The sequence below is a fragment of the Brachyistius frenatus genome, unplaced genomic scaffold, assembly GCF_029030835.1.
Source record: "Brachyistius frenatus isolate BFR_SWC_R1_liver_20210118 unplaced genomic scaffold, ASM2903083v1 Contig_26, whole genome shotgun sequence".
In the NCBI taxonomy this organism is placed as follows: domain Eukaryota; kingdom Metazoa; phylum Chordata; class Actinopteri; family Embiotocidae; genus Brachyistius; species Brachyistius frenatus.
Window position 1 is genome coordinate 3233760 of NW_027210625.1, and position 27565 is coordinate 3261324.

At 43.9% G+C, this 27565-nt stretch overlaps 2 protein-coding genes across 7 annotated transcripts; one reads left to right on the top strand and one right to left on the bottom strand.

Annotated features, from left to right (window-relative positions):
• Positions 1-1349: 1349 nt before the first annotated feature.
• als2b (alsin Rho guanine nucleotide exchange factor ALS2 b) lies at positions 1350-18880 on the bottom strand. Of its 5 annotated transcripts, none has more exons than XM_069698311.1 (35): positions 18776-18880; positions 18307-18410; positions 17690-17835; positions 16418-17367; positions 15348-15696; positions 14336-14510; positions 13871-13967; positions 13109-13186; positions 12816-13028; positions 12528-12699; positions 12237-12426; positions 12094-12159; positions 11771-11933; positions 11394-11525; positions 11169-11297; positions 11017-11040; positions 9105-9175; positions 8914-8980; positions 8647-8843; positions 8493-8558; positions 8293-8391; positions 7867-8031; positions 7643-7754; positions 7466-7543; positions 7201-7334; positions 6945-7109; positions 6738-6855; positions 6267-6424; positions 6029-6145; positions 5685-5861; positions 5541-5598; positions 5309-5370; positions 4978-5127; positions 4644-4740; positions 1350-4491 (listed from the first exon to the last, which is right to left on the bottom strand). In XM_069698311.1, exons 2-35 carry the CDS (start codon positions 18324-18326, stop codon positions 4453-4455), a joined length of 5034 nt encoding a protein of 1677 aa, XP_069554412.1. In that variant the 5' UTR covers positions 18327-18410; positions 18776-18880; the 3' UTR covers positions 1350-4452. The 5 variants fall into 5 exon arrangements, with proteins under 5 accessions (XP_069554412.1, XP_069554414.1, XP_069554411.1 ...); XM_069698313.1 differs by having other exon boundaries at positions 15393-15696; positions 18743-18880; XM_069698310.1 differs by having other exon boundaries at positions 18743-18880.
• A 2290-nt stretch (positions 18881-21170) lies between these two features.
• LOC138620788 (neuronal acetylcholine receptor subunit alpha-2-like) lies at positions 21171-26610 on the top strand. Of its 2 annotated transcripts, XM_069698319.1 has the most exons (8): positions 21171-21348; positions 22805-22956; positions 23222-23266; positions 23402-23511; positions 24257-24476; positions 24696-25198; positions 25519-25960; positions 26056-26610. In XM_069698319.1, exons 1-8 carry the CDS (start codon positions 21291-21293, stop codon positions 26179-26181), a joined length of 1656 nt encoding a protein of 551 aa, XP_069554420.1. In that variant the 5' UTR covers positions 21171-21290; the 3' UTR covers positions 26182-26610. The 2 variants fall into 2 exon arrangements, with proteins under 2 accessions (XP_069554420.1, XP_069554419.1); XM_069698318.1 differs by lacking the exon at positions 26056-26610 and having other exon boundaries at positions 25519-26021.
• Positions 26611-27565: the final 955 nt, after the last annotated feature.

The following is a 27565-nucleotide window of genomic DNA, read 5'->3' on the forward strand; positions in this document are numbered from 1 at the left end:
CACCTGCTGACTGCTTACCAGGACAGGCCTGGAGATAAATGGGTTTATGTCACAGAGGTGGAGGAAAGCTTGATTGATACCTAAAAGTACTAAATTCCTAACAAGATTTTATAATGCTCCCATTTCATTTATTTAATCTGCAAAAATTGCAGAGTCAGCTTCACTGGATTTCACTCTGTGCTAAATTTACAATTACATTTTCAAAAAGCAGCTGACACAGTGAACATGGGACTTTTGGGGACCACTTCAGGGCCCGCTTCAGTAATCCAGCCCCAGTCCCAGCTTTATCAGTGTGAATGGGGTCAGGGGTTAATAGCACACTTGACAGCACCTTGTAAAAGCAACGGTGATGTAAATACAGAGATGTGCAGACTATAATCTCCATCAGAGGGAAACCAACTTCTTTATGAACTAAAATCAGTCACATTCAAACAAAATATGTCAGCTATGATGGTATTATAACCTACATTTGGTCAATTAGACACAGTGACAACCAAAGAAGTGATCAACTTTGAGCAGGTTTTAATCTGATGACTGTAAATAAACAATCATGATCATACTGGAAATGTTCCAACTGTTCCAGATGCCAGACGGCAAAAACATCTGTTAAAAAAGTGATTAATTGTAAAGAGTTAATCAGCAGGAGCTTCTCAAGAGGTAAATTTTCTCCTGTTAAAGAAGAGGAGGATGATCCCTGTGGGCTTCCTCCTTCCGTCTCTCTTCAAATAAATCACCTTACCTCTACACCTGCAGCCTTAGTGACTCCTCCAGCTGTTATTCTCCAGCTCCTGCCAGTTTCAGCTCCAGTTCAGATGCAGGAAAACATAGATATGATGGGAAAATATTCCCCGTGGACCGGATGGAGCTCTACGCTTTCACCGAGTTACGGGGAAACAAGAGAGAGAGAGAGAGAGGGCTGTAATCTCTCTCGATCCCACTTAATCCCGAGCAAGTGAGCGACCTGCCCCTGGCCACCGGAAGCCGGTTCCTCCCTCACCGGCTGGTTGGTTGCTGGGGAGCTGCCAAATCTTCTTAACTCTTTCAGCTTTTAGCAGAATGGAGGAGGAGCTGAGGGGAGAAGAGGGCTGGAACAAGAAGGTGAAAGCATGCATGTGTTACTTTAAAAGACAAGAAGATTTAGTTTGACCAAAAAGGGTGCATGAGAGTCTTCAGCACAGAGACAGAGATATATAGAAAAAGTTACAATTTTGAAATTAAGGCTGAAAAATTAGTAATTCAAAGATCAGATAAACAATATTTTAGTCTCCTTAGTTAAACCGAAGAATTCCTGTCGGTTCTCCCAGTGTTTCTGCAGGTGTCATGTACAAATACTGCAGTTGATGCCCCTGTGACATCCATCAAATTCATTTATTGCCCTTTGTCATCGTTTAAAAGGTACAACACATTCGACATCATGTAAAAGACACTCAGGTTGCCGTCAAGTCGGCGAGGAAACACCAAACTCGACTGACATTACAATTGTTTTTACATACAATGCAACAGCATGAGGTACAGTCAGTTAACCGGTCAGTCATCACAGGGTTTAAAACATGAACCCAACACAAGTTTATGAACATTTCCTTCAGTTTATATTATCCACATACACGATTTAAGATAGTCAGTTTGTGATCAACCATTACAATAAATGTCACATTTTGCTTTAGGAGTTTGGTCCGTAAATCAGTTGTGTTAAAAATATGTGTTTTAAGTGGAAGCAGCAAAGTATTTCAATCAGTTTTCAGATTGTAGTTCAGTAGAATGACAAGTAGTCGAGTAGAGGGAGCAAAAACCCCAGGAGAAACAGGAAGCTTAGTCTCGTCCCTGTTTGGCATGTTAGTGTCAAACCCAGAGGATAATTGATTTTTCGGCCTAAACTGTGTCGATGACGTTTTGGGATGAACTCGAAAAGACAATAATGCTTTGCTTCTTTCAGTTCAGGCAAATATTGGATATTCTCAGGAGAAACATAAGCCGGGATTTAAGAGGACCAAGTATGAGAGGGGCTAAATTCAAAATGGTTACACACGGAGATCTTTACTACACGTGGGGACAATATTTGTTGAAATTTACTGCATTTTAAAGCCGAATGTATGTTTTTGGCAAATTTAATGCTTAAAAGCAAACAAAAGCACAGATTTTGAGTTATTTTGGTATTACTTTGATCAATATTTGCTCAACATCGACCCAAAACAAAGCAAAGCTGCAGTTAACAACTATTTCAGAACCGTTTGATGCCCATTTTCAAAAATCCTGCAGGAAAACAGGCGCTTCATCCCCTGATCCGCCGGCTTTTCTATTGTTAAACTGTCTGCAAAAACAAAAGCTGTCTGTGGTATCTAAAAAAATAAATAAAAAAAACCCAGAAAAGAATGGCCTCTTAAGCCCTTTTATAAAGTGGCATGTGTGACGCAAATCCCAAGTGAACAACGCTGTGTGACAGTTAGTGCTGTAAATGGTTGAAAAAAAGAACAGCATTAACAGATGGTGCAGAGATTTGAACTCATTTTTATCTATAATATAATGGCAGAGTTGCATTAAGCTGTCTCCCTCTCTGCTCAGAAGTCACCTGCAAGAGGACAAGTTGTTTAATTTGAATTATTAAATCAAAATTTGACCTTGTACACTAGTTATTTTGCAAAACAAATGGGGCTTTAGGAGTAATAAGACCTCAACATGGTGGTTGGTTTCTCTCCTCGGCTCTAATAAACACTGTGATTCACAACAGAACATTTAATACGAACATTTTCTGGTTATTTGCAGCTTGTCGTCTCCCAAAGTTTGAATGTCACCCGCCTCTCACACAGTTAAATGAAGATTTATACCGATGATTTCACCGTAAACAACAATAGGAGTCCTTTAGGAAAGAAACATGTCATGCACCTCCAAAAAGGCAGTGGATTTCCAACTTTTTGGAGTTGAATTTAAAGTTTCATTTGGCCCAATGCATGTTTTTTTTTTTACACATCAGTGATGATGTAAAATTACACTGAAGAACTATATGTTTTGACCTTTGGTCACTTTGCAAACTACAAGTTCTCATACTTTGCAGACCTGTGTAATGATCCTGTCACTGTTAATCAATAATGAAATCTGGTAAGGAAAAGAAAACAGGAAAGGAAAACGAGGTGTTTTTGCAGCCTGATTTTGCATTTGTTGAAGCATCTGACTATAACAGTCCAAGTGTACATCATGATATAGTTTGTGCTCTAAAGTCAACCGTCAAACTGAAGATTGAAATGAAGCTGCATCTTCAGTAACACTTAAACTGTCACGGTTTGTTGCACTTGGTTCTAATGTCTTATTTATAGTTGTGGTGAAGTCAGTTTAGATTTACCAACTGCATGCTGTACATCTTTTGTTTGGTATAAATACAGTATCAAACGTAGCTGTAAACGAGGCCCGATGGTTCCTGTAGAGAAGCTCGGGGACGCAGCGATGTGCTGCCCAGACGTAGATTTATCAAACCAGCTTCTCCTCTTATAAAACTGAGAGACGGCAGAGCATGTCTCGCCACTACAGCTGCAGTTGTCCAGTAGCAGTGGGTGTTCTCTGCAGTGCAGCACTGAAGCTATGATGGTTTTGTGAAGAAGACACGGCACTTCAGTATTTTTCAGTTTTACAAGCCGAAAGACTTCAGTGATGAAGACTTACTGTTTGGTTTTTAAAATATCTGTCATCAACATTCAGGACTATTTCTCATGCAGAGGAAAAGACAAGTTTATAAAGCCAAAAGCTTTTAGGAGAACATTTCCTTGTTATGTTTGCATCTTGGTGCAGGTGAAACAACCTGAAACACACACCAAGCTTCAGGTTTCTGAAGTTGTTTTTTATGCAGAAAGACTGATTCTTCAGAGGTCCGCTATTCAACAGGGTGCAAAACAAGCCAGTCCCATCGGACAAACACTGGTAAGAAACTTCTTATTCCCTCCCGGGTAACAGACGAATTAACCGATTCTGATATAATAGTCATTGGTTTCTCCCGACAACGCCATCAGGATTTCCGCACTGTACCTGCTTCATTATTTTACACTGGGCGGTCTGAAGTGGCTCATCTCTGGCAGCTTAACACCGACAATATTCACAAGTATTTACCTTCACGATCTCTGGAGGCCACTCAAAAGGGCAAAGAGCTCTGCAGAGTGTGTGTGTGTGTGTGTGTGTGTGTGTGTGTGTGTGTGTGTGTGTGTGTGTGTGTGTGTGTGTGTGTGTGTGTGTGTGTGTGTGTGTCAAACAGAAGTGGGGGAGGTGATCCCATCTCCATGACAGGAGCATATGGAGCTGTGGGCAACCTGTTCAGATGATCCTCCGCCTCCTATTGGCCGCTGCATCCGTTATCCTGAAGACTGGCTGATCCAGACGCTCTGACTGTCTGTCTGTCGGAGGAAGAGGGGGAGGAGGAAGAGGAGCAGGAGGAGGGGTGGCAAGTTGCAGAGGACGTAACGCAGAGAAGTCTTAAGTGATCTTCTCATGCTGGATCTGGTAGTAGCAGGCCTGGAGGTGGGAAAGACGAGTGAATGAGATAAAGGCTCTGCAGAATAAAGCCACGTCAAGTGTGTGTGTGTGTGTGTGTGTGTGTGTGTGTGTGTGTGTGTGTGTGTGTGTGTGTGTGTGTGTGTGTGTGTGTGTGTGTGTGCGCGTGTTACCTTGAGGGTGGTGAACATGATTCCATGCTCTCCATGTTGAACGCAAGGGTCCATCAGGTCTTCGATGAGGCTTACCTCCGAACCGAGGTTCCTGATTCTGAAGGGAAACAAACAGCAATAAGTCAGATAAATCTCAGAACATTTACATATTCGACTCCAGACGGCTTAAAGTAAAGAAATGGTGATTCTTCCCATTATGGACCTTGCGGCCTGTAAAAACAAATATGATCCTCCAATTTTCTTTCAATCAATATCCACACCTCATCATCACTATCTATGCGTGTTAATGTGTGTATTAGTGTGTAGGGTTTTGTCTGTTCTTTTCAGGGCTGACCGAGCTCGCAGCACCACGTAGAGGAAGACGGGGAAGAGGTCGTCCATGGACCACAGGAAGTCCTGCCTCAGCAGCGACTGGACTTCCTGTGTGATCTCCTCGAAGGTGAGCTGGATCACCTGCAGCTTGTCTGACGGGGTGAACGTTGTGCTGCAAAACACACATTAAAGTAATCACTCTACTTTTTTAAATTTTTACATATTTTTATTCAATTATAATCTAATTTCTTTCAATAAGTTAAAATATTTGTGTGTTGAGAATGAAATGGCTACATTTCATTTTAGTGCTTTAAATCTTGCGTTGATGCTTGAGAGTTTTAAAGTTGTTGCACCTGATTTGCTGCAGAGTTTCCACTGCTGAGGCAAAGCAGGCGTCTTTGGTGCTGGAAAGAACCTGCAGGAGATACACAGCACACACTGTTTACACTATTAGTGGACACACTGTCACTTATTAAATCAGGATTATTAAAAAGTTTTGAAGTCTTGAAAGGAAGCAATAGATCTGAGTCCGTTTGAAAATTCAATCAAACTGGATGTGTGCTTTAAATTGAAAAAAACCCAAACCTGCTGCTTCTCCCCCAGCACGGGCAAAGAGGCAGGGATGGAAACAGGCCAAAACTTTCTGAAGGGGAAAGAAAAACAGACACGGGAAGTTACTGATCTGACTCTCCTGCAGAGGCCTGTGATCAGCTGCAGCGTGTGACGTACTGCTGGACGCCCAGGAAGGCGAGCAGGGCGAGGTCGGGCTGCTTGTTGAGGCGGAGGACGCACTCCCAGTACACGTCGTCCTCTCTCTCCTTCTCCAGAGCGTAGAGAGTGAAGAGCGGCGGGTAGAGACGAGGCAGCAGGACGGGCAGCAGCAGAGCCGAGCTGCTCACCACGCGGCTGAAACACACACACACACACACACACACACACACACACACACACACACACACACACACACACACACACACACACACACACACACACACACACACACAGTAGAGGAGGTTAATGTGATCTGATCGACTCGTGATGACAGCAGGAGGGGAACTTCGCTCAGTCTGTACCCCGGTTTGGGTGACTCCGGCGGGGCGTCCGTGGAGCCCATCTCCTTCTTGTCCTGCAGGTTGGTGGTCGGCGCTGGAATTAGACCGCCCTCTTCTGGCAGGTCTGGGAACAGAAACCTGCAGAGCATTCAAGGAAAACAGTTTGACATAAATAAACACAAATAGGTGCAGCAGAAATTTGTTTTATTCTTCCGCTTATATCAACAGAGCTCCTTCTTTACTCCAGCTCTTGAGCTACCTGACGATCTGGAAGATGCGGTTGAGGTAAGACTTGATCTCGTTGACAGCCTGAGGCAGGAGCCGACGATTGGCTCCGACACCCACGTAGGTCATCCTGTAGACGGCCACCAGCGTCTCTAGCAGCTGGCCCAGCGGGTGGAGGGGGGTGTCACATGCCTGGAGGGGAGACTCAATGGAATCAGTTGTTTCACTTACTTTATGTGGGAGAGATATCAATTCTATTTAATGTAAGGCTGTGTAACACTGCAGCAACACGTTTTGGGGATCAGAAACCAAACCGAACAATTTATTAATTGAGAAAGTATTCAGCAAAATAATCAGTCGTTAGCATCATACAAAATATTTCAGTCAAGAACAACAGTAAAAAGCTGCTTAAATATTAAAACATCTACAATGGTAATGGAGTATTTTTACAATGTGGTATTAGTACTTGAGGATCTGACTACTTCCTGCAGCCTGGTGGAATCACCTTGATGAGGTAGAGGTGGATTGTGTGATATCTCTCCATTGTCATCAGCCCTGTGTGTTGCGGGATGACCTCCAGACTCTCCAGAGTTTTACTGTGACTCAGAGACAACATCTCTGGACTGCAACACACAAACAGAAGAAATCTAACCTTTGGTTTACTTGCTTACAAGAAGATGAATCTAAAAGAAGAGATTTCCACACTGTGTACCTGTCCTGGACGTGTCTCCGGCTGGTGGTGAGCGCCACAGCAATGTTCTCCCAGGCCTTCCAGTTCTCTCCCTGGCCCGGTGCCTCGCAGCCCAGCTGACTCCAACACTCCTCAAACACCGCCTGCCATTTATCCTCCGCGCACACACACAGACGCCCCAGCTTCCTGCCATGTCACACAAATTATATCAAGTTAAAAAAAAAAGACAGATGAATGAAGAGTTTTTCTGTAAATAGCAGAAAGTTTGAGAGCTTACACAGCTCGGGTCTTGTCCTTGTCGGTGTCAAACAGTTGCGGTTTGAAGTAGGAGCCTGTGACTTTGAGGCCGGAACCCCATTCCCCACTAAAGGAGCCCTCCAGGTAGTCACCATTTGCCATGGTCAGCACGCCCTGAGGGAGAGCCAGTGAGTACATGTAGTCTACAAACAAGTACATTTCACTGGTAGTACTCTCAGATAATTGAGTGTCTGCACCTACTTTAAGTCATTTAAAAGACATTTGGATATTTGTTTGATGCTCACCTTTCCACTGAGGGTCCAGTCGTCAGAGAATTCCCCCTCGTACGTCGTGTCATCCTCTGACAGAAGGATCCCCGTGCCCTGAAAGACAGAAATACACTTCAATCACTTGTATCTAATGTTTATTAATATTTCTTTCCTCTACCTCCTTCTGAATAAACACTAAAACAAGGTGCTCACCATCATCTTGTTGTCCTTGAAGGCTCCTTCGTAGTACAGGCCGAACTGGGTGACGACGACCCCCGTGCCCTGCCGCAGGTGATCCTGCCACATGCCCATGTACTTCTCTCCTCTGGAAAGAAAACAGTCCACTGTTAAATATCACTCTTACCTTAAAGAAAACACATTATCTGACACGAGAATAAAACCGTGAGTATTTCACAGTGACTTTGTAGAGACTGTACTTTGTGATATCGTCGAAGACTCCGTAGCCCATCTTCTTGTCCTGCAGCCACTGGCCGATGAAGACGCTGGGGGAGGAGGTGTTGAGCTTGCCGCTGCGCAGCATGCCGTGGCCTTGACGCATGCCGTCCTGGAAGGACCCATCGTAAACCTCGCCGCTGGCGTACCTGCAATCAGACGGAGCGTGTTCACTGTCTTCTTACAAAAAACTGTGTCTCTGACTTTTATTCAGATTTGTCAGTGAGAACTAAAACACTGTACTTTCTCACTTTTACTGTAAATATAGAAAACAAAACACTGAACACATTCTAAATAGGCTCTAATCATCAGCTCAATTTCACAATAACTACATGGTCTAAACAGCTATAATCAAAATGTTAATGATAACAAATCATCCTGTACTGACAATGGTCTAAAATAACGCTCACCTGTACGTGCCGAGGCCGTGCATCTTGCCGTCTTTCCAGTGACCCTGGTAATGATCGTTCTTGTTGAGGGTCTTATTGGGAGCCACAAACTCACCAAAGCTGCACAAACACATGAGAATGGGAGGAAACAGAAGCTAAAATCAAAATCTCAAATCATCCCACCAGGTTAACGTACTCTGAACTCGAATCATGACGCTCACCCATCTTCCAGTCCATTCTTGAACTCCCCCGTGTATATCCGTCCATCGGGCCACTTCAACACTCCTCTGAAAGAAAGGAATCACTTCCAATCACCAGACGCAATCACAATACTTCAGACGCTCTACTGAAAATTAGACAGGCTACACTTCCGACCTGCCGTTGGGTTTGCCGGAGAGCCAGCGACCGTCATACGTCGCCTCCTTAAGTCGACCGTCCTTATAAAAGGTGTAGGAGGCCGTCCTGGAGGTGGGCGGCTCCAGCTTCTGCCCCGAGCTGATGGACGATGCATCCTGCCCCGCCACACTCAGGGCCTGCTCCACCGTCTGGTTGATGGAGCGAAGCCACTTGGCCTGAGAAGGACACACGATGAGATCCACTAAATGGAATTGCAGTTTTTCAGGTGAGCATTTAAAGACTTACCTTCTCCATCGGAGACGAGGCGAGCAGGGTGAACGTCTCCTCAGGTGTGATCACCTTTAGTCCGTATCTACACAATGTGAAAAACACACCAGTACAGGTGCAACAATAATATTAGATGGAGACAAACTTTTTTTTTCTTTTTATCTAAAACAGAGTTATTCTACAGAAAACCTGCAATTCAATACACTTACAGGCCTGTGTCCTCCTCCGGGATCGCCTCCACCCACAACGTGGCCAAAGGGAAGATGTGATGGGTGGAGAACTGGAGGAGGAGGGGAAGGATGGAGGGAGGGAAGACAGAAAAAAGCATGACAGAGGGAGAGGAGATGAGGACAGAGGGAAGGATGAAAAGATGAAGAAAGAGGGGAGAAGAAGAGTAAGAGTGAGTGTTCATAACAGAAACAGAGAGAAACACAAATGCTGAATTAAAACATCTGATCACAGAGACAGTGACATAAATATAATTAATATGAATAAACAGGGTGTGAACTACAAATTCCTCTACAGCCAAGATTAAAGTTTACAATTGGGTAGATTTAATAAAAAAATATTTTCATGTATTTTTAATTGGTTGTTATTTTTAAATTTAAAAAAAGCAGAAATTGGATCTTATTTCTTGTCTGAAATTGTAATTCTGTGCTTGAATCCACATTTTAGTTTCCTATTTGCAGATTCTCCTTTTTACTTTCAGCTAATTTACATTTCCACCCTTATTTTGTATGATCGAAGGCTACTTGTTGGTGAATTAAAGTGTTAAAGGATAAAATATAACAATAAGACTTGGATGCAACATTTTAAAAATAATATCAAAGCAAAAATGTAAAGATACTAAAAAGAATGAACTTTACATGAAAACATGGACTAACTAGGCATAAAATGATGTTATTTTTTTATGCTTTAAAGGCTATTAAAGTTCCCACAAGAATGATGATGATGCATCAGTCATGCAAAACAACATGGTTTTCACACATCTTTATAGGAGTTAAAGATTAAAGCATGCATGCTTTTATTTTTTCATCACCATCCTGCTTCTCATTCATTCAGATTCCAGGAAAATCACAGTCTTCTGCCTTCAGTTACAATTACTATTTTCTCTGTCCAGATTTTTTACAGCTGCTGCGGGAATAAAATGGACAAACCATTTTTTTAAAAGAACCCTAACTGCTCGATATTTCATACTTTTTAAACAACAACAAAATGACCACGATTCAAGGCAGGTGCGACATAATCAGAAAGTGTGCAGGACAACCACAGGACCGATGCAGACTAGAAAAGATCGAGAGGCACGGACAGAAAATAAAGAGAAAAGGAGACAAACAGGAAGCGAGGGAAGGAAATTGTTTTGGAGAAGTGAACCAGAAACTGTTGGTACTTTCACAGTTTAAATGGAGACAATGTGCATCTCCAACCAACAGTAAAAAAAAAAACAAGGCTTCACCAGGAATGAAAACCTTCAATAAGATGCTGGAAGAAATATCTTCCAACATTTGTCTGGAGTTTTAGATTGTAAGCAGGATCGGCTTCAATGAGGCAAAATGAGGAAGAAGAAGAGGAAGAGCAGAACTAAGAGGGATTAAAGCCATTTGAGCCTTGGTTATAGTTAGTTCATCCTCGCATGCAGTTTCCTACAGGTGGAGAGCAGGCAGGAGGCGGTGGTGGGGATAGGGCTGCGTATCACTGGAAATATTTATGCACCCATATTCTCATTTCTCTACTGATGCTGTTGTTTCAGAGGAAATTTGTAAGTCACAAATTCAAAACGTGGAATACTTACTTATGAAGCTTATAGCTTCAATTTGCTTTGTGCACGTTAAAGTCCAGCTACAACTTCAGCTGTTGTATAATAGTGTGTGTGAATGTGTTGACCTACTGGGCAAAATCCTATGACACAGAGCCCCATGCCCATCACACACACACAACACACACACACACACACACACACACACACACACACACACACACACACACACACACACACACACACACACACACACAGAGGAAGACGGAGAGGAAGAATAAGAAAGAAGACGAAGAGGAAGAACAAGAAGGAGTGTCGGATAGAGGGGTTGCTGTGCTGAGGTTTGCTGCCGGCTGCATACTTACAAGATTTTTACAAGGCGCCACGCCCTGACAGCACGGAGGCAAGCACACACAAACGCTTGAAACACACCAGTTTACAGTTTCTGAAATATGGCGGCTTCATCAAAGTGAAAGAGGCGAGTAGGTGAGGGGAGTGTTGTGTGTGTGGAGCTGACCTGTGCGTGGACCAGCGCGTCGTTGAAAAGGATGAACCAGTTGACGGAGAACCTGCCGGCGCTCTGCAGGGTCAGAGCTTTGTTGCTGCTCTCGCAGATGAGCCGGCGGTGAGGCTTCCGCAGGGACTCCTGACGACAAACAAGGACACCATTCAGCAACTTGTGGCATCATGTGACACGTCAAGGACACGCCGGAGTCACGAGACACACACTCAGCGAGCTTACTGTCATTTTGCCAGGAAAGGTCTTCCAGAAGTGAAAGGTGTACTCCGCATCTTTCCTTTTTCTCTTCAGCTGCAAGACCAGCGCTTCGAACTTGGTGCAGCTGTCCTGCAGCTTCTGGTAGTCATTGGAGCACTGAAACCGGAAGTAATCAGTGTGATTCTGACTAGGAAAATATTCATACTTACAAGAAAATGTTATCTTAAAGCTTTAAAATCAAAGCTACGAAAATACACAGTGCACTTTATTTTAAGTAAGTAAAATCAAAAAATATATATAACAAAACAAAACGATGTGGAAAGCAAAATCCTCTATTTATCTTGGTCGATTGTTGGTCAATAAAAGCAAATAAAATATCCAAACTTGTTTTTTCCTCGTACCACTTCGAAGCAGGTGCCCAGTTTGAGCAGCAGCCTGCCGTACTCTTGTAGGTGGCGGGTCGGAAGGTAGAAGAGCGCCACCAGGAGGTCGGCCATCGCGGGGTTCTCCTCGCTGCACTCCGACAGCTTCTGGAGCAGCTCGGGACTTTTCCCAAAGAAGTCTCTTTTGGAAAATCCATATCAGTTTTAATATTAGTCACCTTTTTCAAATTTAAAGTCATTTGTGTATGTGTGTGTGTGTGTGTGTGTGTGTGTGTGTGTGTGTGTGTGTGTGTGTGTGTGTGTGTGTGTGTGTGTGTGTGTGTGTGTGTGTGTGTACTCACAGCGATGGCTTGGTGAGAGCCTGGAAGCCTCCGATCACCAGGAAGTTTCCAACAGTGCTGCAGTAACTAGGTGAAGAGACAAACATGTAAAGTGTCATGCTCAGCATGTTTCAAATAAGTAAATCTCATTTCTGAACACATACTCATGGTAAGAGTCGAGGAAGATGCTGCCGTAGTCGAGGATGAGCAGGCCTTTGACCTCACGGCCGCGGCGTAGGTTGGCGGTGAGGCTGGCGGCATGCTGCCCGGTCAGGTGACACAGGAGGCTGAAGCGGCCGGCCAGCGACTGCAGGAGCCCGAGGGCCACCTGGCCGAGGGCCGAGCTCAGCGACTCTGGAGGAGGACGAGACCAAACGGAAGAAATTCAGCCAAAGGGAGCGAGGGAACAAAGGACAAAGGTGAAATTGTCTTTTCCCCCCGTGCGTCGCTCTCACCCAGCTCCAGCAGAGGGCGAATGATCTGGGACTTGATGTTGCACAGCTTGCAGTAGAACTTCCTCTCAGCTGACGCCAGCTCGTGGAAGCTGGCGATGAAGCCCATCACGTTCTTGTCTGAGAGAGCCACGCAGCGCCGGCCGCCCGCGAACACACTGCTCACGTAACCGAGCTGCAAATCAGGGGAGACAGCGGAAACAAACATTGTTCAATCACACGGATTAAAAGAGGAAACTGTGTCTTTATGTGTTTCCATGTGCACTTTAAAAGCCGTGAGTCCGTCCTCACGTTCATGCAGAACGGCAGTAGTACGGGCTGCTGGGTGTAGCCTCCCGCCCGCTCCTCCGCTTCCTCTTCCTCCGTGGCGTGGCTCTCCTCCTCATCCTCCTTCACCTGCTGCCCGCTGTAATAAATGATGGGCTGGATGCAGTCCCCGTCCGCCAGCAGGAGGGTGTGTCTCTCCCCGGCGCTCACGTCCCACACCCGGATCCCCTCTGACAACTGGACGAGGAGTTAAAACGTCACAAACATGAACTTTTAGGCTTCATGTGTGTGTGTCAGGCGTGTGTCGGGGTCCTGACCTTGGCGAGGCGGGGAATAGTGCTAGGTGACTCCATGTGTCCGAGCTGACCGGAGCTATTGCTGCCCCACGAGAACACCTGGAGGGTGGACGCACACACACATTCAGACTCATACAATGTCTTTCAATGTCAAATTCAGGATTTCTCCTCTGCGGTGAACCTGCTTTACTCGACTACGTGTGATTGAATAAAGGTTTTTTGGGGGCATCTTGTCATCACCAGGGTTTTTCAGGACAAATTTAAAACCTTTAAACCCTTTTTAATACCCTATAAAAACAATCTAATCCCTGTTTCACTGTTTTAAAAGCTGATGAATGAAAGAATGATAGAAAAGTAGAGGGGATGATTTATTATATCACATTTTGTCAGCACTTTCTGAAATAATCATTTTAATAAATGCGATCTAAACCTGGATAATCAGCACAAAGTAGATGGATGTTTTTTCCAATGAAAATATAATAACTTAATTAAATTTGTCTGAGTTTTTATTGATACAGAAACCTGCCTATTATGAGAACCTGAGCTTTATGTCTGCTACTGCTCGACTTTTCAAGACATGCAGCTCATCAGTCAACGAGATTCGAGATTACTGTAAGACCGAATGAAACTTTGAGGAAATTACACTCAAATCTGACATTAAACATTAATGTTAAATCACAAGCTCCACTGTAACTGTGAAACAAATGTTGCATTATTGACATCTGTATTTACAGTTTAGGAGAAAAGGATCCTGTTGGACAAAAACTGTTATAAAAACTGAACCTGAGACTGAGCCGTCAGAGCGAGGGAGTGGTGAGCGCCGGCTGCCACCCGCACCACCTCCTTATTGTTCAGACTCTTGATGCAGAGCGGCTGCAGTCTGCAAACAGACACAACACAACACAACACTGTCACACACACATGGATAAATTTTGTATATATTTGCACGGCATCATAAAGTCATGTAAATATACTTTTTTGTTTTAAGGTACTGCTCAGCTTTGCATGTGGGGTTTCCAATGTTAAAGCAACAGCAAACACAAAAGGCACAAAGGTAGATCAATACAATGAATCATGTTCATAACTAATTACATTCATACAATATATTAGTTACAGTCTAAAAATAAAAAAATAACACGTTTGCCTTGCCTGTATTATAAACCTGGCCAAACCTGTCTAATGTGGGAATTGATGTGGAATCTTCTTTCTAATGACATCCCACTCTAAACAGCGACAGCCGTGTCCTACCTGGCCAGGTTGTCTCCGTGCCCCAGCTGCCCGTGGTCACTGTGGCCCCAGCTCCACACCTCCGTCTGCAGGGTGGGCAGCACCTCCTGGGTCTCGGGGACGGCCCCTTCCAGCGGGGTGAGAGCGACGGCGCGCATCCTGGGCCGACCGGCTTTCCTCAGCAGCCGCGGCGACACTGTGGCGGCACAGACGGAGAGACACGTCTTCCTCCACTGCACAGATATTCATACAGCTTCAGGCTGAGTCGCACCATGAGCAAATAATGTTACATTTCTGTTAGTTCCTATATAAGTTAACACAAATGTTGACATGTTTTAATAAGGATGGAAAGCACCTCGATCTGAATAAGGTGCTAAATCCAGCTTAACAAACAAACGAAAGCACAGGGACAGCGGCGACGTTCAGATCAGGTCAGCCAGCTCGTTATCAGGCAGCAGACAGAACAAACACTGACACGTGTAACGGCGACTGAGAACAGTTTATAATGATGCCCTTTATTATTCATGAGGCAGTAAACACAACAAAAGCATCGACTCGTGTTTTGGCTTTTTGGAAGAAGCTTCTTGGATTAAAACACTTCTTTTTAAGGATGATGGTTATTTTTTTTATATGTTTAATTTCTTTTAATGAAATTTAAGAAAGAAGTCAGCTGCACCCTGAATGAGGTAAAGTGACTGGTGTTATCTTGCTGTCAATAAACACATTGATAATTGGAGATATCTGACATGTTAGGTTATTGGTTAGGACCCATTGGTAAATAGTTGACAACTGAGGTCAGGCCCTTTGACCCCTGTGAAGTCATGAAGGGAATGTATTCCTTCATTCCACTTGGTTACGTTATTTTCTAACACTGTCTGCCGGTGACACTGCTCGATATGACATTCAGAGACACTGAAGACAAAGCTGTGCACAAAGCATGCCACAATGCTGTGCTCACAAGCTGGGTGATGGAGCCCGACGTGAACACACACACAAACTGACATCGACCCGCACATAGGCGAGGTGTACTTACGCAGCAGGGCATACGAGGAGGATAAGAGGTGAACAGCGTATCTACCCTGAGAGAGGAGTCCGGGCAGGGAGAGGCGGCGCCGCAGACCTTCGGCTTCCTCCTCGCGGATGTCCCCCGTGCTGGAGCTCTTCTTGCCCTGCATGGAGTCCTCCTGCCGGACACGCTCAGTGGTGTTGTCGCCCACTCCGGCGAGACCAGCCGGCCTGGACACGCCCGAGGGCAGGTAGAAGTTCATCATCTTTTTCAGGGACAAAGCCTCGTAGGTGGAGGCGACCCGCTCGCCCACTGCAGAGGCACAGGAGGCCACCAGGCTGTTGATTGTGGAGGAGCTGAGCCCTCCTGCTGAGGGCTGGAGAAGAAACACACAGGTCAACGTTTGGGTGTTAGCTAAGGCATACAGAATACAAAGCTTGACTTTTTTTTTTAACATTATGCAGCACATTACATTACTGAATTACATCATCCACCGCTGGACCACAGCAACACTGAAACCTGCTTTGTTTCATTGAAACTTTTCATTTGATCAGTGGAAAAAAATTATTGCGTGAAAAACCTAATGCCTTATTAAAATTCTGAGAATTTTAATACTCAAGCGATTCAAAGGCATTTTCAACAAAATGAATAATAGTTTCTGGGCAAATTTGCAAAACACAGCTGAATTGCGCAAATGCCAAGAAAACAGTGTGGACAACATCTGTGCGTCAACCAAAGGACTCCCAAAGCTGTAGGATTTTCTTCTTTATGCTATTAATAAAAGTATATCACTACAGCCCCTGTTAAAGATGTACTGCAGTGTAAAATAATTTTTTTTAAAAGACAGCAAATGAAAGTGATTTTAGTCCCTTGGCCTTTAAAAATCCCATGATGAATCAAATTTTGCGGAAAAAAAAACTGGCAACTAAAAGTAAAAACGGTTTGTGTTGTCACTCCAATCATTTCTTTGTCTTACAGCAACATTCAAAACACTAGCTCATTCATGTAAAAGATGTTGATGTGTTTTATCAGGGAAAGATGAGACATTCTTCTTTTGATGTCTGTGATCATTCTGTCGCTGTGGCATCGTAGCTCACCAGCAGAGTGTGAAGTCCTCCAGCAGACGTCTTCGCTTCCGCCTGCGTGTTGTCTGACAGTTTCTTCAGGTAGTCTTTGACTGCCTGCTCATCTGGATAAGGCGAACTCTTGACTCCTTTGTATTGAGGCGAGGCGTCAGAGCCTGAGGCCGGGAGCGCTCCGTTAGTCAAAGATGCTTCCCCGCTCTCAGAGTCCTGGGTGTCGGCGGGCCCGGCACTTTTAGCAGGCGCAGGGGACGTTGAGTTCGAGGTGTGGGACGGGAAGACCGGCTCCGACGGGGATGTTTTGAGCCCTTGGGTGGGAGCAGGCGCCTCCAGCCTGCCCTCATCCTCAGTCAGCTCCACACCAAGCGGGCAGTAGTGGCTGTCAGAGATGATGACGTGGTCCTCTTTGTCAGTCATGGTGTAGAGCAGCTGATTACACTGACCGCATTTGTCCACGGGCGGCCGGTGGACGTCCAGAGGGCCGAGGCAGCGCACCAGAGCCAGACTGTGTGAGGCCCCGCAGGCCACCTGTAATACATACCTGCCTGCCAAGTGTTCGACCTTCCGCGGTTTCCAGACAGGAAACACGGTGGCGCTGAGGCCCAGCTGGCAACCGCTGCCCCACGCCCACACCTCCCGCTGGGCCGACAGCGCCAGGGTGTGCTTTTCTCCGCAGGCCAGCTCCAGCACCGGTACCGTTTGAGGGGGACTGGTGTCAGCGTCCAGCAGAGCGACCGGAGTCGGGTTGGGAACGGTGTTGAGGCCCGGTAGGCCGCACTGTCCCGCTCCGTTGTCCCCCCACATGTGGATGCCGCCGTCCTCCGTCACAGCACCGCTGTGGAAGTTTCCAGCAGCAACAGCGACCACCCGCTGCCCGCTGAGTGCGCTCTCCAGGGTCGGTTTTGCTGGCTCTGGCACTTGACTCTGTCTCCATGGCAACTCTCCAAAACTGTACACCTGTCCTCCTAAAGTAGAAGAAACCAACGGCCAAAAATCAAAGAGAAAGAAGGCAGTTTGCTCAGTTTGTTTGTGTCATCACAGTATCCTTCACTCAAATCGTTGTTAGCCTCCTCAGTCAACTATAAAGTATCTGATGTGTTTAACTCCCAGTCCGAACAGTCTAAATGATCAGGATTTAACCCCCTAAAGAATGACATGAATAATGAAGAATCCACTCTTTGCATTCATGCAGGTGTTTGATGAACTAACATCCAATTGTTTAAGTATTCATATGACTCCTCCACACTCAGTAAAATGATTCAGGCATAAAAATGTCTAAAGTTTTACCTTCCAGCAGTAGAACACCGTGCTGCGTGCCCAGGGCGACCTGGAGGACCGGCCGGGAAAGGAGCAGCCTCTCCGGGGTGACGCTGTACAAGTAGCCCCTCCAGGTGTGGAGCAGGCCTCGCTCCCCACCGTCGTCATCCCCAGAGCTGCGGGACAATCACATCAATTAGAAAATGAAGGCTAATTTGTTTTTATTGCCAACAAACGTGGCTCAAACATTTTCCAATCAATCCAAACTACTTGCTTGTTATTATTGTCAGACTGCTTTAAAGACAGAAATGTACTACGTGCCAAAAATAACAGTTCATCTAACAAAACAGACAGTGCATCCAACTGTATGAGGACTTGATTTAAAGAAGAGACAGATTAGAGACAGAGGTGTGTGGGTGGCTGATACAGCAGAAGTGGCCAAACTGCCAGCAGGTCCTCAGCATCGAAGCCGAGCTGGTGTTTTACCCCTCCTCCTCATTTTGTTCACCATTTCATCTGAACAACAGATGTTTTGTGGATGAAGTAAGCACAACTCCATCCGTAGGCGATGTCACATGGAGATTACATCCAGCCAGGGCCACGAAGCAGCGACTGAGCACCACAGTCCTCTTCAGGAGGGGACCTACCTCTTCCACTGGGTTTCCATTGGTGGGGTTTATTTCTCCATCAGCATGTCAGACTAAGGGCTGCTGCAGCTGCTGCTGCTGCTGGCGTCACACTTGGATATGAACTACAAACCCCCAAAAAAGACACTGCTGTCAATACAAATAAAGCACAAAACCCCTGAAACTGAAAGCAACAGGATGAAATGTCAAAATAAAAGCTTCCCTGAATGATTTCCATGTATTTTCAAATAACGACTCCATTCATCTTCATTAACAAGCGGACAAACATAAATAGCTCTAACTTCAGTGTGCAGGTGTTCCCATCTGTTATACAGCTGTTGTTTGTTAACGTGTTATTCTTGCGAGCTAACATTAGCTAATCAATCAGCTAACTAGCCAAAGAGCTAGCACAAACCATAGGTGTCTATTTCTGGATAAAAGCTCTTTTCTTTCTTACCAGCTGCTTTTTTTGGTTGTTTTTTTTTGTCACCTCTCTTGAATGTGTTCACTTAAACAGACGAGTAAAACATGGGTCCGTTGACTTGTGAGCAGCTAAACGCCGCCGGTTGTTGCTCATCTCAATGTTGACACCGAGCGGCGCCGCTAACGCCAAAGATCTCCTACGAAACAGGAGGACCCGCTCAGCAGTGAAACCGAGTGACGACAACAACGGTAGCGGACCTGAGAGTGAAAACGTTCCTTTGCCATCAAATAGTTACAACGAAGTTAACAAATGTTTTTGTCAATCATTTTAATCATTTTTATTATTCCCAGAAACAAAGCAAGTTTTCCTCGTGAAAGCAGTTTAATTCATCTAATTGCCAAGAGAAAAACAAATAAAACGACAGCAGAGTGAGACATCTTACTTTTTTTTCCTGCTCTCAGGCGCCGCTCAGCTGCGTTGTTGTGACACAATCGACGGAACCGTACAAGGCTCAAAATAGAAGAAACGCAAAGCCTTAAAGCGGTTCACAAATACTGTTACGCAACAGCTAATCTTTAAAATAGTGACTTGCACTATTTCACAACAGAACATGTATATATTGCCTGATAAAACAACAAAGCTGTGCTGGCGTGGCTGTTTGGAACTGATTTGTTTTTACTGTGTCAGTCTCATAAAGTTGCAAAGTTGCATTAACGTTATAATTTGCAATACATTTAATCATATAAAGTCAAGTAGACACCATTGATAGCTACTGTCTGTCAAGTCCTTGTCAGTCTTTCTTCTCTTCTGCTCCTGCACAAACACAAAAATGAGCCAAATGTTAACAAGACAGAAATTTATTTCCACACTAAGAGCGTAGATTTGGAAAGCAACACCCAGGAGTTCTGGGAATATAAACGCCTCCAAACTGACACATTAAACTTGGAAACTTCAAATCTCCTCTTCTCTTTATTGGCCAGTTTTAATCCTCCGGCCTAATCTGTAATCTGGAAGTTTAATTTTAACAAGCCTCAGTAATCAAGCAGCATGCATGCAGATTGTTTCCCTACCCACAGTCTTCAGAGTTTGTAGCATCTGAAAACGACAATCCAAAACCAGGCAAACCAAAAACATTTTTGGATGTCACAGCTGCAGAGATGCACATTTATCCTTTGGCCCTCTCCAGTCAGCTGAGTCCAATTTAAGATTTAAGGTCTCCCTGCTCATCCAGTTCACTTCTCTCCACCTCTGGTGTCATTTCCACTCACTGAGTAAGGCGGTATTAAAATCAGCACTTTTATCTGCTGATTCCAGCACTTTGCATGTCTTGACTTCAAACCCCAGACACCCCTTCATATAATATAGAGGGAGAGAGTGGAGGTCAGGGGAGGGTATCACATTGCGCCTGACTGAAGCTGAGAGACGGTCGACCTTGGTAAAGTCTGTGAGTTTGGTCTTTGCAGTTGGTTAGAATCAGTTTTTTTGGAAAAGAGCTTTTCATTTGACCCTTTTTACTTGACGGGAATATTGGAGAGTGGAGAGATGAATAAGGACTATTCCCTTTCATTAATCTTTACAGTTAATACAGTTTTCTATAATATCTGCTGGACTTTTCTAACCCCAGCAAGGAGAAGATACCTGATTAAAATAGCATTACTAGTAAAACAATGAGGAGGAGTTGAGGAAAGTAGGTCACACCTTAATAATAAAACCTTAATAATATCACACTTTTAGCAGCTACGTACTAATTAATTCAGTGGGCATGTGTCATTGGTTAGGCCTAGTACATAACCCATCAATAAATGATGTAGAAACTCCAGAAATTAGTCATTAAATCTTTAGGTGGCTGTGGTGGAAAGTACATTTAGTTCAGCACTGAGATTAAAAAAAAAAAAAAGTAGGTTAAAGTTGGGATTTATTGGTCCTCTGTGTCCTTATTAGACCTTCATTATTTCCAAAAGCAACAATTTCAAAAGTAGGTCAACTTTCAGTATTTACAATTCCATTGGACTTCTCCTCTCTACATTTTAGAGGTAAATGTTAGGCTCTTTTCAAAAATTTATTTAATATCTGAAGTTTTTTTTTACACCTTCCATGCAATGAGCTTCATACAATATGTCTAATAAGTAAAACAGTTAAAAGTAGCTCTTTTAAAAAGCTATTATTTGTATTTTCCAAAATGTAAAACTTTTTTCTTTATCATTAGCCCGATACATTAAAATGCTACTTACTTATTAAAATTAATATAATATAGCTTAATATATATTTTCAGTGACAGATTTTTTTTCCTTTAAATTAACCAGCATTTTTGCTAAAACACATATATAAATCTTGGATGATTGCTGGAAGATTGTAATCCATAAATGATAACAAGGTCTCTATGAAAGACTGGAAGCCCCATTAAGCGCAGGATACCTCAGTGATGAGCTGGTGCTGATGGACTGTGGGAGGTTGTGACTGAGATCCATCCAGCTGTTTGAGGCGGACCGGGGCGGACCGTCTGGAGATGAGCGTTGGGAAAACAAAGGCTGAGACGACCTGAGCTTTCATATGAACACAGCCGGGATCTGTTTTGTTTCAAATGGAGAGGAAAATAGGTCTGACATCGCTTTACAGCTGCTGGATCCTCATCACCTCCGGTAAGAGAGGCAGTGAAATGTCTCAGCTGCGATTCATGTACTGGAATCAATTAATGTGTTTTACCGTAAAAATCCTTAATAAAAGTTGACTTTACCAGCTTGAGATTTTCTGCTCCCAATATTGATTTTTTTGTTTACGTTATTTTAAATATTGCTAAATATAGATGCATTGCTGTAATTGGGGCTCGAGCAGCATCTTTAGTTTTTCTGTGAATGACTAATTAATAGTGGTTCCACATAATAATGATAAATTTGAGTAGCTACTTTATAATATTTGTCACTTGGCTTTCCAAAGCCTACTCAAATCCATACAGCTTAATAAATGTATTGCTTTGTGTGTTTATTGGTGAACACAACACATTTTGAGTATTTGACACTAAAAGAAGGTGAAATATGTAGTTATTGTCATTTTAAATGTTTACTTTCTTAGTTGGGGCAAAAAACATGTATTGACCTTAAATTATTACTTCCAATCTACCACGAGCAGAGTCTACTATATTGATCAGATCAATCCTTTGCCTCTATGTGTTTAAGTAGAATCATCTTTGTCAGGATAACAGTGCAGTTTGAGCTCTTGGCTCACTGTTTCCTCCGCTGGTTAATCCTAAATTGCTTGCTGGTGATGCCAGATTGCTCAAAATCTGTGTGCTCAGAAAGAGGGATAGAGGAAAGGGCTGCTGGTCGTACACTAAACAGAAATGGAAGATATTTTACCACGTGCAGCCTCCGCCAGCGTTAATTTATCCTGTAACACAAATCAATTCCCACCTGATACAAAAGGTCAAACACCAGGAATTAAAGAGGTTTATCACGGGCATGAAATTATGCCTGTGATGAATGATGACTGCTGCAAAACTGGGCTCAATGCTGACTTGTACACCTAATTCAATTATCCCTAATGCTGAGTGTGTAACATTAAATTAAAGTGTGGTACATCATATCCTCCATGTACGGTCCTAATCTTTGAGATTTTATGAACAATAAAGTTCAGGTAATTGCTTTTCTCTCTTCCAGTGGGTACAGTATCTCTCCGAGCTCTGATGGCTTTCAGTTCAGCAGAGTAGGAAGGAAATGGAAAGACTAGTCCTTTGAAAACCCTGAAGGTGGAGAGAGGTGAGGAGATAAATCAGAGACACCTGTGACCCACAGAGGAAGAAACAGACATCATTCAGAGGGAAAAAGTGGCGTGAAAGAACTGAGGAGGGCAGATATTTAAAGGACTTGATTTGAGCTTGTTGTTTCCCTCTTTTTCGCCATGTTTTTAATGCTAGGCCTGGCTAAATGTCTGTTTTGGTACATGTGGTATCAGAAGTATAGCAGAGTTAACTTTACAGTTGTGTGTCCCCCTCCTGAGAAAATATGATTATCGTCCTAGAACATTTAGTTCTGTCTTGGCTCTGAACGTCCAGCTGTTTTTTTTTATGAGATATAAACCACCTCTCTGTTTCTCTGTCAGTTCTGGCTGAAGACTGGACTCGTGTTCACTCCGAGGACGAGCTCTTCAGGAGCCTGTTTGGAGGCTACAGCAAGTGGACACGTCCGGCGCAAAACGTCACAGACGTGGTCATTGTCAAGTTTGGCCTGTCGATCGCACAGCTGATCGATGTGGTGGGGTCACACACACATAAAATCCCCCCAAAAAGCTGATCAAACCTATAAACTATTATGAATATTTTCCCCTTTCATCTTTTTCCATTTTGTTTCTTTAGCTCACATCTACTCAAAAACATTTGGAAATTCATACACGTTAAACATTACATTCATCTGATGTAATTTAAAAAATAGTAGCGTTGATGTTTACTTGTGCTGCCTACATTTCCCCTCGTATAAATACACAAAAATCACTGACTATCAATTTGTGACTCTAAAACAGGACGAGAAAAATCAGATGATGACAACCAACGTGTGGCTGAAACAGGTAGAAAAGACACGATCGAAGTGAAGTGTGTCCGTGCCCATAACTTCAGAAATATGAATAAAAATCCCAAATTAAAAGTGTTTAAACAAGATTTGAGTCTTAAAACTGACTTCATAATTGTGGATTTGTTGACAGGAGTGGATGGATTACAAGTTGCAGTGGAGTCCCGCCGACTTCAACAATGTGACGTCCATCAGAGTTCCATCCGAGCTGATCTGGGTGCCTGACATCGTGCTGTACAACAAGTAAAAATCACACACAGCTGCACAAATCCTTATGTCTTAACATCACAAAGTTTAAGGAAGCACAAATAAAAGCACAAAGAGGTTTTAAAGCAAATATGTAGCTTCACTTGCATTGTTTCTATGCAGATAAACTGATTAGGAAGATGTTGCAAACCAACAAACCCTCCCAAACAGAGACGACTTTGAATTTGTGTAGGCGGACCTGGAAATTATCTGTAGTGATCAATTACCTGCTTGATGCATAACACCGTCCTCCTCCAGTGAAGAGCGTGTTGGGGTCGAAGGTCACTTCTACGGAGCCAAAAAGCTTGATGATGCCATGGCGTTCCTGCATCTTCCTGCGTGTCAATTGGTGATACATGCAAATGATGCTGTTGAAGAAATTACCCTGATTCTGTTGCGGCTGCACTGAGATGTTGCATCACACAGTTTTAATCAAGTTTTCAGACCTCAGGGCTCGAGGAAGTAATAACTCTGACATTTCTCTGGATAAAGATGAAACGTTCTCCTCCAGCATGTAGATGAAATGAGCTTGCATCATGAATACGGTGTCGTTGACATTCAGCCATTAATTATTAAGCATTTCCTGTGTAAATGGCCATAGCTTCAGGTTATTTATTCATCTTTTAAGTTGGAAAAGTACTGAGATAAAAACTTGGAGCGATGCTGAATAAAACCATCACTTTCTATCCAGACAAAGCCTCCATGTTTTCACTCCAACATTCTTCTATACGCCTTCTTCCAGTGCTGATGGAGAGTTCGCCGTCACCCACATGACCAAGGCCCAGCTGTTTCACACCGGCCGTATCCGCTGGGTGCCCCCGGCTATCTACAAGTCCTCCTGCTCCATTGACGTCACCTTCTTCCCCTTCGACCAGCAGAGCTGCAAGATGAAGTTTGGATCCTGGACGTACGACCGTGCCAAGATCGACCTGGAGCCCTTTGAGAACACCGTGGACCTGAAGGTGGGAGCCGACGGATGTGGGACTGGACTGTTTGTTCTTCATGCACACAGCTGGTGCCTCTGCTCTCCTGTGATTTTCCACTGAACACCTGCTGAGCCTCTTTAGCTCCTCTTATCTACAGCTCACATGTGGTTCTGCAGTCGCACTGGCTTCCCACATTTTAATCAACAGAACATTTCTCAGCATCATGTTGCACTAAAATAATAATCTAATTTCTAGGATTACTGGGAGAGCGGAGAGTGGTCGATAGTCAACGCCGTGGGCACCTACAACACCAAGAAATACGACTGCTGCCATGAGATCTACCCCGACATCACCTACTACTTTGTCATCCGCCGCCTCCCGCTGTTCTACACCATCAACCTCATCATCCCCTGCCTGCTCATCTCCTGCCTCACCGTGCTGGTCTTCTACCTGCCGTCCGACTGCGGCGAGAAGATCACGCTGTGCATCTCTGTGCTGCTGTCGCTCACCGTCTTCCTGCTGCTCATCACCGAGATCATCCCCTCCACATCGCTAGTCATCCCGCTGATCGGGGAGTATCTGCTCTTCACCATGATCTTTGTCACACTCTCCATCATCATCACCGTGTTCGTGCTCAACGTGCACCACCGGTCCCCGGAGACCCACACCATGCCTCGATGGGTTCGGAGGTTTTTCCTCTCTGTGGTGCCGCGCTGGCTGTGCATGAAGCGTCCTCAACATGACCTTAGGCCTGTCAGGTGAGGATATAAACATCCCAAATCACTCACTGTCTTCTATGGAAGTGACACTAGGAGAGATTCTACTTTGTTCATCCTATTGTGGCAGTTTTTGCAACAGATACAGTGCAGAAACTCAAATCAAATGGAAGAAAGAAAAGTAAATTTACTGAATAAACTTGAAAGAAAATAAAGAACAAGTTTCAATCTGCAAGTATTAGGAGAGCTTTATTTGTTAAATATTAAATGGGGTTTTTATATTGTTTCGGCTCTGGTGTTCTATAACATTACATTTTTCCTCAGTTATGTTTTTGTTCTTCAAACTCACCTTGTTTTCTCAGGCGGTGCCACCTAACTGATAAGCTCCTCCCTGTCCGGACCCCAGGCCCCTCCCACTGCACGTCCACCTGGATTACTCAGGAGTCTGACATTGATGTCCAGGATGACAAGGGCTTCCACCAGCTCCACTCTCTGGACACCGGAGATGAAATCAGCTGCTGCGACCTTCACGGTCACCCTGACACAGATCATTTGACGTTCGGGATGAAGCTCGCTGGTCGACCGAGGATTTCCTCCCTGTCTCCTCCTTCCCCTCGATCTCTCGGGTACGCCCTCCTCCCACAGAGACACTCCACACTGAGCTTGGACTGGGACACCCCTCCTGTGGAGCATGGTTCGATCCAGACCCAGTGGGCCTCTGCTCTGTCTCCTTCGGTGGTGTCGGCCTTGGAGGGAGTGACCTACATAGCAGAACATCTGAGAGGAGATGATGCCGACTTTTCAGCAAGTGTTGCTCCTTTCTCTTGACAGGAAGTGATTTGTTCTCAGTACTATTTCCAAACCTTTACAGTCTCCTCTTTGGTTTTGTGTCTCTCCAGGTGAAAGAGGACTGGAAGTATGTTGCCATGGTCGTAGACCGGATCTTCCTGTGGATGTTCATTATAGTGTGTCTGCTGGGGACAGTTGGACTCTTCCTGCCTCCGTGGCTCTCTGGGATGATTTAAAACCAAACTGGACAATGAAAGCATGAATAATAATCAAATAAATTCATAAACTATTCAGAAGAGTTGGACGGGCCTGTCCTGTAAGGATGGAGAGAGATTTCTATCAAACATGGAAACTTTCGTCAAGCTTCCCACAGCAGAAGAAAACGCTTGATTCATCATTTTATCCATGCAACTTGCCAAAACTAAAATACACATTTGTTTTACAGTCATATAAAACACATGAAAGCTGGAAATATTAATTTTAAGAAGGTAGTACCATGCCTTCTAAATGCGTGCTAAAAGACAATTGTTGCTGGTTAATTCTCATCCCTAGTACCAAATAAATATCTGTAATCCTAAATATAGTGTTCAAAATGCACAAACAACAGTTAAAGCTGATTTAAAATTTAATTATTTTTCAATAAAATTTCCTTCGTGTAATTCTCAAACCTCTCAAATCCTTTCCTATCCATGTTATGCCTCTGAATCATGACATTGGCTTGTTAACAGATGATGTCAAAACCCACTAGCCAATAAAAAAGAAGAGAAAACCAGACAAAAGTAAAATGAGGAAGGATCTCATGTAACTCGTGTTACTGAAGGAAGATGAGAGAATATTTTCACTCTGACTACAAAACAACAGATTTCCGTCATATGAAAGAGAGAAAATAAAAAAATCTGATGTCATCCAAGAACAATTGTTCCTTAATATGTACGTTTTAAGGCCCCTGACTGGCTAATTACAGTGAATGAAACTAGCTGTCAGTCATTAGATATCATAGCTTCTCTCTGGTCTTCATGATCAATTTCAACATGATATATTCAGGTCAAAAATACAGCACTGTCGGCTCAGGCGGTTCAGAGGGGAACTTTGATCATTAATAATTAAACTCTCATTAATTCAAAAGGAAAAACAATACTTAAGTGGGCAATATGCAAATTAAAAAAAATGTGTTTAGTTTGAATTTTCTGTTTTGTTTCTGCTCCTGTTTTAAAAATAAGAGCAAAAAAAGTGATGTGATACACATTTCACACATGGAGCTTGTGAAGAAGAAACAGCAAGAGCCCAACACCAGACTCAAGACAACAAATGGACTTGTTGTTCTCGGTGGCTGCAGGCAAAGTGCATGCAAGCAAGAGTGTCAGTGTAGCATGACGCCGATTCAAATCATCTTGGTCCATGAAGCATATACACAAAAGACACTTTGGCAGTTTGAAACGAGTGTAACTGCATGCTGACCATCAGGAGACCTGTTAAACTCGGATGACTCAACTAAAACCGAATTGGCCAAAGGCACTGTGACACAGGAACCCACACCAACCAAACAATCACTTCTACTGAGAACGGCACGAATTACGCTCTTTAAAGTCATTAAGAGTCATCCTCCTGGATACATGAATA

Coding starts and splice junctions, on each gene's coding strand:
- LOC138620788 (XM_069698319.1), top strand. CDS start 21,291: ATGGAGAGGAAAATAGGTCTGACATCGCTTTACAGCTGCTGGATCCTC. Junction 23,512..24,256: donor GACATCGTGCTGTACAACAA/GTAAAAATCACA, acceptor GCCTTCTTCCAG/TGCTGATGGAGAGTTCGCCG. Junction 25,199..25,518: donor CATGACCTTAGGCCTGTCAG/GTGAGGATATAA, acceptor TTGTTTTCTCAG/GCGGTGCCACCTAACTGATA.
- als2b (XM_069698311.1), bottom strand. CDS start 18,326: ATGGAAACCCAGTGGAAGAG. Junction 13,968..14,335: donor CACGGAGACAACCTGGCCAG/GTAGGACACGGC, acceptor GTCTGTTTGCAG/ACTGCAGCCGCTCTGCATCA. Junction 11,934..12,093: donor GCTCTCACCAAGCCATCGCT/GTGAGTACACAC, acceptor ATTTTCCAAAAG/AGACTTCTTTGGGAAAAGTC.